Source organism: Frankliniella occidentalis, unplaced genomic scaffold (assembly GCF_000697945.3).
Source record: "Frankliniella occidentalis isolate FOCC.00 unplaced genomic scaffold, Focc_3.1 Scaffold127, whole genome shotgun sequence".
Lineage (NCBI taxonomy): Eukaryota > Metazoa > Arthropoda > Insecta > Thysanoptera > Thripidae > Frankliniella > Frankliniella occidentalis.
In genome coordinates this window covers 91,585-104,223 of record NW_026267254.1, presented here as the reverse complement: position 1 = coordinate 104,223, position 12,639 = coordinate 91,585, and the positions used below count along the sequence as shown (strand labels likewise).

Sequence of the window (12,639 nt, the reverse complement as noted above, 5' to 3'; positions counted from 1 at the left end):
CGCTGGAGGACGTCTGCGTCCACCCGCCCACGGACGCCATTTGGGTTGCCTACTCCCTGGGCGCTGCCTGTGCCTCGGAAGAGACGCGAGTGAAAGGTAGGAGGATCGCCGCAGCCAGCCTCGAGGGAGCAGGTTCCCGAGCCTACCTGCTGTGCTATTGACGGCCCCTTGCCATCCCGCAACCCATTTGCCCTGCTACCCTCCCCCCCCCCCTCGCTTCGCAGCGCCCACAGACGTGTTGAGCTGTTTGGACAGTGCCCCAACTTATTCTAAATATGCAACCTTAACATCTCTATTGTTACCAATCAGTACGTGTACTTCTTGAAGCATGCTTGACGCAATTAGTGAATGTGGTTAGTTTCGTTTCGCACCCGAATGAGTTTTGCTCTGTTCTCTTCTTTCTTGCATTCCAGTGATCGGTTTAAACCAATTAATCCTCGGAGCGACCTTTCTTTTTTAAAACAATTAACCATTTTAAGACTCAGTTGCCCCTAAACTCAGAGCAATTACTTTTACATCGATTTCGCAGACAATTCCGAAATTTGTCCAAATGAAATCTATGAGAACAACGTTATGCCGTTTTGCTGACCTGTCCCGTGCCGTGTTTTGTTGCAGTTAGTATTCTTGCTACGGGTTATGAGTGAACATCTAAACAGTGGTAAAATGCGGCTGTGGCACCCAAACTTAGTAGATACCAAATGTACTCGTCCGTGTCCTGTTAGTTTAGCCCCTCGTTGAATCCGATATTTTTAGAATCGATTTCTCAATGTCTTATACATTAGTCGCACCGTTGAGGTGTTAAGGTTTTAGTAGTGCCCTTTCAAAGACATTAAAACTTAAGTGTCTTTTTTAAGACGGTTTAATGCTTTCCTAAGCATTAGTGTACTGGTTCGAGGTCAGAAAGCTCTTTCGAAAAGGTGCCGGAGTGTTTGATATAAAGTCAATAGTTAGGTAACATTTTATTCGGGTTTTTCTTTTCTTTATACAAAACATAAAAAATTTCATATGTACAAACAATTATATTACATACCCCATAAGGGGTGCAACAATAAATAACATAGACCCGGCTCACTAGTTGCCGCGGCGGGGCGCGCGTCTCTTTGGAGTCTCATGAGGTTTTGTTTGGCACGTTGAGGAGAGGGGCCAGGGGACTGGACTAGTGTTCGCGGGGCCCACCCCCTGGGCCCCCGAGAGGCGTGAGGACTGCGTCTAGTATGGGCCCCCGCCCGCGCTAGGCACGCCGTAGCTGCTTGAGGGGCCTGACGGACCGCCGCCGCCGCCGCTACCCCCGTGGCCACCGCCAATGCCGCCACTTCCACCGTGACCGCCTCCCAGACCGCCGCCAAGGCCACCGCCGAGGCCACCGCCGAGGCCGCCGCCAAGACCTCCAAGACCGCCACCGACTCCACTGTCGTAGCCGCCAGCAGCGCCCTGCTCCCTCTGTGTCTTGTATCGGATGAAGTACACCTCGGGCTTTGATGGTGGGGTGGGTGCGGCGGTTGGCAGAGAGAACTGGGGTGCCTCGTCTGGCCGCTTGACGAGCACGTAAATGAGAGTCTTCTGCTCGTCTTGCTGCGGCAGCTGGAAGGACGGCGCGGTGGGTGTGGGTGCGGTGGGCGCCTTGATGAACACGATCTTGTAGTGCTTCTTGCGGGGTGCCACGGGGCCCTGGGGCCGGGAGTTCTGCTGGTACTCGGGTTCTGGCGGGGGCACGTGGACGTAGATGTGCTTCTGGACGAGCGCGCCCTGAAAAATGCAAAGCCTACGTTATTTTGGTGTTCTTACATCGATGACCAGGGTAAGGCAATGTATCTACTTACCGAGTCGTAGCCCCCACTGCCACCGAAAGAGCTACTCCCTCCGAAGGATGAGGAGCTGGCCGAACTGAAGGAGCTGCTGCCGCCGCCAAAGGACGAGGACCCGGAGAAGCCGCCGCTACCACCGTGGGAGCCGCCGCCGGAGTAGCCGCCGCCGCCGCTGCTTCCACCAGAGTAGCCACCACTGCTGCCGCCAGAGTAGCCGCCGCTGCTTCCGCCAGAGTAGCCTCCGCTGCTGCCGCCAGAGTATCCACCGCTGCTGCCTCCGGAGTAGCCTCCGCTGCCACCGCTAGAATATCCGCCGCTGCTGCCGCCAGAGTATCCGCCGCTGCTGCCGCCAGAGTATCCGCCGCTGCTGCCACCAGAGTAGCCTCCGCTGCTGGCTGAGAAACCACCGCTACTTGGGGCGCCGTAGCTGGAAGATGGAGCACTGTAGCTCGAGCTCGGTGCGCTGTAGCTTGAACTAGGCGCACCGTAGCTTGAAGATGGCGCGCTGTAGCTTGAGCTAGGAGCGCCGTAGCTAGAGCTAGGTGGGTTGTAGCTAGTGCTCGGGGAGCTGTAGCTTGGGGAAGGCCCACTGCTTCCAGAGAAACCCCCACTGCTAGGGGCACCGTAGCTTGAAGATGGCGCGCTGTAACTTGAGCTGGGTGCGCCGTAGCTTGAGCTCGGAGCGCTGTAGCTAGAGCTGGGTGCGCTGTAGCTCGAACTAGGTGCGCTGTAGCTCGAGGATGGCGCGCCGTAGCTTGAAGACGGACCGCGGCTGCTGGAGTAACCTCCCCCTCCGCCACCACCGCCAAAGCTGTTGGACGGCGACTGGTAGTTGTAGCCCGCCTCCGCTCTGGCGTAGGCCAGGGCGGCCAGCGCCACAACCTGCAACAAGAGCAGAGGGTAAAATTTACAACTTTGTCGTATTTTAATTGTATACACTTCCTTTCAATCTCCGTAATTTGGTATCGGTTCTTTTACTGTAAAAATGTCTCAGGAGGTATACCGACATTGTATTTTACTCTTTATACAAAATTTGATTTAAATTGATGGAAGCCCAATTTTGCGTCGTCAATGAATTTCTAGGCCATACGCAGTGCTTGATATTTTCAAACTTTACAACATATACTCATGGAAAATTTCCCGTAAAACCTACCAGCATCGTGCACAGTTGTTAAGCATTATGAGTGCCCTGATAAGCAGCCTGCCCTGCGCCCCAAAGCCAAAGGGCCCTACTACTTGGTGGTAGGGTGAACTGGGCGTGGGAAGGGGGGGACAGTATAATGATGGGCGAAGGTGATATGCGTGCGACTGCGAGGTGTGAACACTGCGCGCGCTTACAGTGCGTGGACACTTGCGCTCACGCTCACACAAACTCAAACACACACACACACACACAGCAGTTGCTAGATGATGCCACTCGCCGACGCAACGCGAGAGAGGAAAGAAGCAGCTTGCCCTCCTAATTATCCTGGCCGTTGGGAACGGAGGTGAGGTGGCTTTCTTCTGTTCCGGGGACGGCGGCGGGGCGCAGAAGTAGCAAACGAAGGGGGCAAAAAAACCAAACGACTAAGGGCACACCGATGCTTACACTGAAATACAATACATCCCCGTGTGGAAACTACAGCCGCTAAATTGTGTACACACTAAAAGCTTATGAACATTTTTATTCACTGAGTTCTGTGTAAGTGCCCTGGTTACGCATTTTTAAAAACGCCGGTGTGAACAAATTTGTTTATACTGGCGTGTCAAAAAGTGCGAAAGCAGAGCACGTACGCGCAGAACTCGGTAAGCTTTAAATAAAAATGTTCATAAGTCTTTTGTGTGTAGATCCAGGCGTTTTTCCCGAGAGCTGTCGTCTAACGCCTGGAGGGTAGGCAGACCTGTTGCGCACGCCTGTGCGTCGGGCCGGCCCACCTCGCCAGGGGCCCTGTGCCGCCTCGCCCTCCCGTTGTTCAGTCACTCGACCAGTTTAGCCAACAGAGACACAGGAAAGGGCTATGCAGGTCCGTCCCTCACGACGCGGGCGTCATTTCCCTTAATTATTACAGTCGCCCTTTCGTCGCGTAACGTTACATAACGCTGCCCGAACGCGTCTTCTCTTAATAGCCTCACGACCGGTGTCTGTCACGGTCCGTCATGTCCAGTCCTGGCGGGAGGATTTGAATCAGCGCCGCGGCGCACCACACGACCGAACCATTCCATTTCCTCGGAACCCGCGCCCCGCCCCGCCGCCCCGGCCGGGCCGCCGGGCCGCCCCAGCCCGCGAGCGGCACGGCGCGCCCCGCAGCGGTGAAAATGGGCAAAAGAGTTGATTCCGCCGCGCGCTGTGCCGCCTGCCCCGCGCGTGGCTCGCCGCAGTTTTATAACAATAATTCCTTCCGCCTTTCTTCTAATTGTCACGCCGATTTGCCATTATTATGCTGCCGAGCCGGGCGTGGCCTGCGCCGGCGGTGTGTGCACGACCCTCTCATCCCATGACCTCTCTCCACCGTGGCCGTCCTGCTCTTGGGAGGTCCACGTTTACTCCACGCGAGAAATACAGTAAATTTACTACAGCTGATCGTATTTTTACAACTTATTGTTTGTTATTTAATTACAAAACAACATTTTGTCAAATTCACAGAGGTACTTTCCCTGCGATCTTCTAGAGCACACCATCCGCGCGATGCGAACAATATGAAAGCTGCATACTATAACCGTGGGTATAAAATGGCGCGCATATCTGACTGGACATTAACAAACTGTTACGTTACGAGAGATAACGGAGAGATGGGATGAGTGAGGGAAAGGGGACGAAGGCCGATGATGGTCGGAGGAAGGTCGGGCGGATTGGTCACGCCGAGGACTTTCATAACTTTTGGTAGGGACGTGACCCCGTCGGGGAAAAGGGGGGGGGGGAGAGGAGGAGCGTCTCCGCCGCCGCGCATCAGTGGCGCGCGGGGAGGAGAGGGGGGGCGTGAATTTTCACACAGCGTGCAATAATGTCCTGCGCCGGGCCGAAGGGTCATGCATTTAGCCGGCCCGGCAGCTTTCTTTTCGTGTTCGCCGGAGAGGAATACGACCTCTGAAATGTCAGCACGGCGGGCGTGGCGCGGGGCTCGGCTTGGCGCAGTGGCTGCTGGCGGGGGCCTCGTGTTGTTTGGTTGACACTGCACGTGGTCGGCCCAGCCGAAATAAAGCGGCTCAAGTCAGTCACAAAATTTACTACCGCCGTGAACATGTATTCTTGAAAAAGTCGCACATCATTGTTGCATAATAGAAAGGAAACCCGACTCACCTAATCAGTTTCTAGTGGAGCAAGAAATAAAAAGGTACTGCTTTCGTATAATTTGCCAACAAAAATGTTTGAGAGTGTATTCGTACTCATGCTTATACTGCCAGCTGGACGCGACAAGCGTGCAACAACAACGCGCCGCTCTCCCGGACAACGCAGCTTCCTCTCCGGTGAGGCGAGGGCGGGCGAGGGTGGACGTATAGAAAGCGAGGATGCGTTTGCCTCCCCCCCCCCTCTCTGTGTCGGGTCACTGGCCCTGCACGCTCCACCAGCTCCCCGCCAATCACACAACACTATCGAGTAGCCTGTAGTGGTTGTCGCGCCGAGTGTGATGTGCCCTAAACAACTGCGCCCCCAGGTCACCATCAACTATATAGTCCCCACTGGGTACCCATCAGGTCTCCTCATCATTATAGATCTGAGAGAGGAAGTGCTTTTTCCGGTCCGAACAACAACCTGCTCCCTGAATCCCGCGGTCGCTCTGCCTAGCTCCTGTGCATCGCCGTTATGGGCAGGGGTCGAGCCGGGCCGCGGAGCCAGGCGCGTGGCGGCCACGGGAGGAGGGGGGGGGGGGAGCTGCCCAGGGCAAACCATCATCGAGAGTGATCGCTTCCTCCGATGGGCCATAGCTTCACGGAAACGGAGATGTGTCGGAAGGTTCGCGATAACGAAAGTAGCCGCGACGCTTACCGAGTGAATACCCGGCGCCGCTTCGCTCCATGCCATGCTGCCGCGTTGTCGGGACGCTGCCCACCACGCCTACAAGTAGTAGTAATGCGAGTCGAAGCAGCATATATGCCCGTGTCCTGTCCCGCCAGCTGTGCGAACGAGCGGAACACGTCGATCCGTGTAGTTTGCGGTCTGTGTGCGGCTCGGATGAGCGCCGCTGCAGCCGCGCCGTGGGGACGGTAAAGTCTGTCTGCTCGTCGCGCTTCCGCCCCTTTGTCTGGGCGGCTCCGGCGTCGCTGGCGTTCGACCCCCGTCATCGTAAACATGCGCGACATGACAATAGCTCCGCCGCAGTTCGGGCGCCGCCGCCGCCGGCTGCAGCAGGCTCGAGCTGCTCGGCCGCTTTCGTGGCGATCCGGGAGCGGACCCCGACGACGACGCCGTTCGGTCACTGCCGCACGCCCCCCTCCCCCCTCCTGCCACCGCCACTCCAAAACCCCATTTGAGATGCTCGGGGCGAATTTCTCCGCGACGACGCCGTAATTTTGTACCGAGGCGGAACAGTTGTCGCATCAGAGACAGATGGAGACAGACCGAAAGAGAGAGGAGGGTCTCCGCCTAATAGGGTATTTCAGTGACAATATCCCGACGGCTCGCGCTCGCATTCAACTGCTATGGTTCTCCTAATTTTTGAATCCATTTTACTTGCTACTTCCACCCCCCGTGGGGATTCACTGAAATACCCACATCGGTCCCATACTGCACCGCGTCCCCAGCAGAATGGTCCTCGACTCGAGCGCATCGCTCTCCTCCTCCGCCCCGCAATCAATTGTGTGATAATGGCACGGTGTTTACGGCGGCAGCGCGTGCGGCCCGTCCGACCGGTACTGGACGCCGCTGGTGGACGCGTCCTGGTCCTGCCGCCGCGGTCCCGGTCCCCCTCCCACAGAGATGGCCGGCATGCTTTATGGGATGCTGCCTGCGCCCGGTAAAGGACGCCGCCGCCTGCTCGCACAGCACAGGGGGGAGGGAAATTTTCGTAGAAAGCAGCCGGGAGCTTTGCGCGGGCGGGTGTGTAAGGAGCTTTAGCCGGGCTCAAGCCGGTCCGAGTGAGCGCGGGCGCGGGGGTCCGGGTCGTCATCATCACGTTAGGGTGAAAATGTCCTCCGGCGGGCGATCGGGGACAAGGAGTGCAAACTGCCACAGTCGTTTACGGCCGCAAAAACAGGGGTACTTATTTTAAATTTCATCTTTGGTCACTTCACAGGCCGCCTGTTACTTTATTCTGTTTTTTGTGCTTTCTCTGTGTGGCTGTGCTGCAACTTGTTTTTTATCTTGTTTTGTTTTTTTACTACGAATCGTTAAGGTGGTGCAGGAAGGCCCTCCTCCCGTGTAGGAAGAAGCTGCCGCTCCTCCAGGAGGTGGACGTCCGTCCGAGTGACGGGGGGGGGGGGTGCAGCGGCTTTACAGGTCGGGGGGTCTCACCACAAAGCTGCTAGACGTCGTTAGGGACCTCTTGCCCTGCCTGACCGGGGCCGGGCTGGTCACTCTCCCTGCTCGATGACATGAGCCCTCGTAACGGAGACACGCGGGCCGCCCGCGTGCTCACACAGCCAGACACACACACTGTTGTGCGATGCTGCCACCGCGACGATGCGCCGCGCGCCTCACCGGTCGCGCCGTACGTTACGTTGCGCGGGGGGCAATTTTCTGTTTGTTTCGTCATATGATGGGGGCGTCTGTTTGAGGCGGCCGCGCGGGTCCAGCGGCTGCGGGCGAGAGAGGCCGCGGCTCGCCACACTCTCTCCGTATCCGCCGCTGCCAAAATGGATGTCCGTGAAAAATTTTCACACGCACAAACCCGCACCTACACACACTACACGAGAGACGGGCGACTTCCGACCCAGGTGCGTGTGTGTGTGTGTGTGTGTGTGTGTGTGTGTTGCACCGCCTCGCGCAACACAACGCAACGCGTGGGAAAGGAGCGCACAATTATATCAATCACGATGATCAGGGTGCTGGGAATCGCGTTATGCAGAGAGAGAGAGAGAGAGAGAGAGAGAGAGAGAGAGAGAGAGAGAGAGAGAGGATGGGTCGCAGCAGGCGGTGTCGCTGGCGGCTGCACCGGGTGCATCCCTAATAATCGCGTCTCGACGATCACCTCCTCCTTCTCCTCCTCATGGCCGTGGATTATCATCGGGGAGAGTTAGCGGTGCGGCGCGCGGGGCCCAATTGGGACCCTGGCCGGGCAGCGGTCACGACAGGGCCCTGCTGGACCTGACCCGCGGAACTGCACCATGCACGCCGGGGCCGGGGTGTGCGGAGAAAACATGGCGTCATTTGCTTCGAGAGGGCGGGCCGCGGGCCGCGGGACGGGCCGGGCCGTGCTCTACCCCCGCCGGGCCGCGCAAAGTTATCTAAACAATATTCCGATGAACCGTTTTGCCCGGGCGTGCCCATCCCGCCACCGCCCACTCCTCCCCCCGGCATGCCAGCTACTCGGACGCTCGGACAGCGACACTCTCTACAAACAAACAGTGACTCACGGAACCACCATTCGCTCGCGGATAGTGACGTGTGCCCTTCATTCGCCACAACAGTTTCTCACATCACTACCACTACTACTATTGTCTACAGCAGCATCTCTACATGTAGAGTGTGTTTGCAAACAGTGACACTCGGCACGACTACTGCTAGCGCTATTCGCTCGCCACTACCGTGACACACAGCTGTTGTCTACAGCCGCGTCTCTACAAACAGTGACACACAGCACTACCACTCTAGTGCCCCGCTCGGCTTCGTGAGCAGCCGTCCCTCTCGCGCACCATCCCTCCGCCAGCGTGGCGGGGCGGTCAATGCCTTGCAGGAAGGCGGCAGCGGAATCACGACTTGCGCGGCGTGTCCCCGCTCTGCCCTGGGCCCTTCCTCCACAATGAAGACACATGACACCTGTTGGCGCTCCTGGCTGGACTGTTCACAACCAGGGCCGAGGACCTGCGACTTACTATGTCCCGGGATTGTAACAGTAAACACCACACACGATAAAAATATTTTCTTGTATTTCATGGCCTGGTCTTGGATACCATATTGGCGTTCTCCGTAAGATCTAAGACCGGGTCTTGAAATACAAGAAACTTTTTTCACCGTGCTTCATACATACCCACTGACACACGCCAGGCCACCCTCTCTGTGCTATAGAGAGCGAGAAGGAGGTGGGAGGCAGCTGCGGAAGTAGACTTTGCCTGCTAGTAGAGACACTCTCTTAAGGGGACTGTCTAAAAACGGAAACTACTTCGCCTGTATTTTGTGCCAAAAAATAAGAATAGGAAGGGGGGAGGGAGGGGGCGTCTTTTTTTCACTTCCGCGTCTGATTGTTTACACGCCTTACACTCGTGCCCGGCGTGAGCAAGGTGCAAGGCCGGGGCTCCGGCTGGTTTTCTCTTTCACAGGAGGGGTGTGCACTGCTCACTCAGCCACACGTGTTCACATGCGCCCGCCCGCCCGCGCCCGCCGTGGATGCTATCGCCCGCCCGCCCCCTGCGGGCCGCGCGCCGGTCGGCCGGGCCCCCACCCACACCGTAGAAAGCAATCCCTCAGCCCGGCCATGGAGGGACTCGCTCTCATTGAGGGTGATCAGCTAAGCATTTACTAGGGTGTTAGGCCCTTGGCTTATTTACGTCTTCAATAAGTCTAGCGCCACACGACTGTAAATCTGGGGTATCCAGCTGCTGCGTCACCCAGGTGTTTGTGTTTATGCGACTCCAGTCACAGTTTTGCAGTACACCTTGAGTTTGGGCACCCTTTCCCTCTGCAGAGGGGCCCAGGCAAGGGATGTCCAGTGGCACCAAACCTTCGTTGGGACTGGACCTCTCAGAAGGAATAGCATACCAAAACTCAAGGTGTCTCGCAAAAGTGCGAATGAAGCCGCAAAGCTGCTGGACACCCCAAATTCACCGCAGCCTTTCGGAGGAGAGGTGGTGGTTGGCTTGAGAACCTGCGTCTTACAGGTGGCCTACTGTTACTGCAAGCGATACGAGACGAGATACAAGTCGTTTAGCATCCCTGACATAACTGCCCATTCGAAAACGGCTGGCTGTGAAGACGGCTCGGCCGCCCACCGCATCTCTGCTGGCCCGGGCCTCCGTGACCTCGAGGTCACAGAGACTGACTGGGATTCGGCATGGTGTGTGTATGTGTGTGTGTGTGTGACTGTGACAGCTAGTTGTAGCTATTTCGCGAATCACTTTCTCCCCCCAGATGAAGAGAGACATCCCGATTGGCGACTCGCTCTGCCGGTACGGCACCTGGGCCCGCCGGCCGGCCCGCCCGCCTAGTCATCCAATGAAAGCGTCGGCCCCGCGTGCATACGCATGAATATAAATGGCATTATTGGGCGGCACTCGGCGAGGCGGGGAAGGGGGGAGGGGCGGGACTGGCTGCCGCGCACCTGATCTGCGCCCCGCCGCGTATGCATGCGGGGCAGAGCTGGTGCCGTCGCGGCGCTGTCTCCTTACATCCCGTGCGCTGATTAGTAAAAGTGTGAAATATTCAACAGTGAAAAGTGTGCAACTTCCGGTTGAACACTTGCAAGTGTTTAACACAAAGGTTGTGCACTTAAAAGTGCGAAATTACTCAATAGTTGTGCACTTGTAAGTGTTGAGTGTTCGACTCCCTATTGTCGCATACTTTCACTTGCATGGCTTAAGTGCATTCTGCACGTGGAGTTTACAACGGTTAAGTTGTAAACTTGCAAGTTTAACACTTCGTTTATCAGTGTACTCTCCCTTTTCAGTAGACTTCGGCTGTTTAAAAATTATTTACCTTTCAGAAATTCTAATGTTGCGTGCGACACCTCCGGGCTCTGAGCAACCCTAAATTAAGTCACAAGTTGGATCGAGAAAGAATACGAGGTCCCCTTTAAAGAGATTACCACCCAGGGGACTAGATGTTGCAGAAATAAATACTACTTGAACATTAGAGGAAGTTTGACATAATATATCGTTTAAGTGTCACATCCAACCCCTTTAAAAAGATAAAATCTTTAGTGACCATTTAGATAGGACTTATTCTGCGACTATTACATTATTAGCAGGACAAGAAAGTTATGTGTTCGAACTACTAATTTTTATCGTCTGTCGCCACTCACTTTTTCGCCTCCTCAGACTATAAAACTCTCAATGCATGATTATTTATTAACCCCCCGCCCCTTTTCTCTTTGCATGCTCGGTTCGCAAACCACCGCGCTGCTACGACAGACGCGCAGTGATTGGCCACGACTGCACGAGGGCCTGACCTGCCCGTCCCGTCTCCTTCCGCTCCGCAGTCGGTTCCCACAGCGGCCCGAAGAGGCGCGCCCCGCCGGGAGCCCTATCCCTGAGGGATCCCTCAGTCTTGTTATGCACTCGGTGACATTATTCCATCACATTTACAGTCACTTGTAATAATTATCAGTTGTTTTGAATCATGTTTCAAGTCGTTTGGTATAACGTTTCAACCATTTCAAATAATCAAGTTTTAGACCTTTCCTTTTAACTTCACTCACATTTTTAGTAATCTTGAAACTTTCTGTGGCCGTTGCCTTACTTTGAAACATGTATTTAATGTGCACAGAAGACCGAAGTGAGGGACCCTTTCGCCGCTCCCGCTGGCGCGTTGGCGCGTGGTGGCCGCGCGCCGGCCGGCATGGCGACAAAGGGTTTTGGCGGCGGCGGGCAGGCCCACCACTGCGCTTCACTGCTTACCCGCGCTGTTCACTATCACTTGTATCCATTGCACGTGGCTGGGCGTAAATCCATGGCGGTCCGCGGCACTACACTCACCAAGAACACTCTCATGCTGGCGGGGCGTGTAACAAATCCAATTGAAGGGTGTCCACCGGGGCGAAGAGAACAAGAGACTGACGTCCTTCGGCGCCGGAACTGGGGCTTTATACCTCCACTTCCACTGCGACGCGCGCCGGGCTGCGCCGGGCCCGACAGGGCGTGGTGTAGAGGGGCGGGGCGCCCATGGGGGCGGCGAGGGGCGTCCCGGCGCCTCCGGCCGGCCGGGCCAGCGCCCCCTCTCCGGGCCGGCCGCGCGCCCCGCCCCGCCCGCCCCGCCGCGCCGCGCCGCAGAGGATCTTCCGGGCCTGGGAGGGGGGTCGCCTTGCCGCCGTGAACCTGCAGCGAGTCCGATGCAGATGAGAGTAAAAGTTAAGGTAGGGGTAGAAGGGGGCAGGGGACCCACCACTAAATTTAACTTTACAGCGTGTAACCGAATACCCGTCGATGCTTTGTGTTGTGCCGCGCCGTTTGGGGCGGGTTTGCCCTGTCGGTAGGCAAAGGCAAACTACCCTACCGATGGCATGTGTCAAGAAATACCCGATATATATTATGGTGATCCGTCAGTGCGGTTCTTTCTTCCGGTTGTACTGTTCCGGATGCAAGCCGTTTCGGATGGACTTGCCTATCGTCGCCCACCGCCTAAGGGCCTTACGGTGCCGTGCCAGTATGCTACCAGTCTTCATGTGTCTCATCCGGTATAGCACAACCAGAAGAACGGCACTGACACACTGTAAGAATCAACGAGCACCCAGAAGTCGGTTTTCGACCATGACAGTTACACGTAAAAATTTTACCATAAACGGTTAAGGTCGTGGTAGTTATTAGAAGCTTACATTTCAATATGGCTTACCTTTTTCTTGTTCACAATTTTTCCCCTCGGTACCCGTTGCTCAAAACGCGCGCAACTCTGCTCGCCGCTTCGGCCTTTCTCAAGCATGCGGGCGACATTTTTGTCGTGGGACGAGTCTGTTTCGTTAGGAAGTGGACAGGTCATGGCACCAAACGGTCATAGAAGACATTCATTCGACACTCCGATTTTCGCTTGTACTTTATGCAACGAACTCAGAGA

General features: G+C 56.1%; 1 protein-coding gene across 1 annotated transcript; it reads right to left on the bottom strand.

Annotated features, from left to right (window-relative positions):
• Nucleotides 1-940: 940 nt before the first annotated feature.
• LOC113211249 (keratin, type I cytoskeletal 9-like) lies at nt 941-11,668 on the bottom strand. Its single transcript, XM_026429571.2, has 3 exons — nt 11,568-11,668; nt 1,821-2,687; nt 941-1,746 (listed from the first exon to the last, which is right to left on the bottom strand). Exons 1-3 carry the CDS (start codon nt 11,580-11,582, stop codon nt 1,210-1,212), a joined length of 1,419 nt encoding a protein of 472 aa, XP_026285356.2. The 5' UTR covers nt 11,583-11,668; the 3' UTR covers nt 941-1,209.
• Between the last annotated feature and the right edge of the window lie 971 nt (nt 11,669-12,639).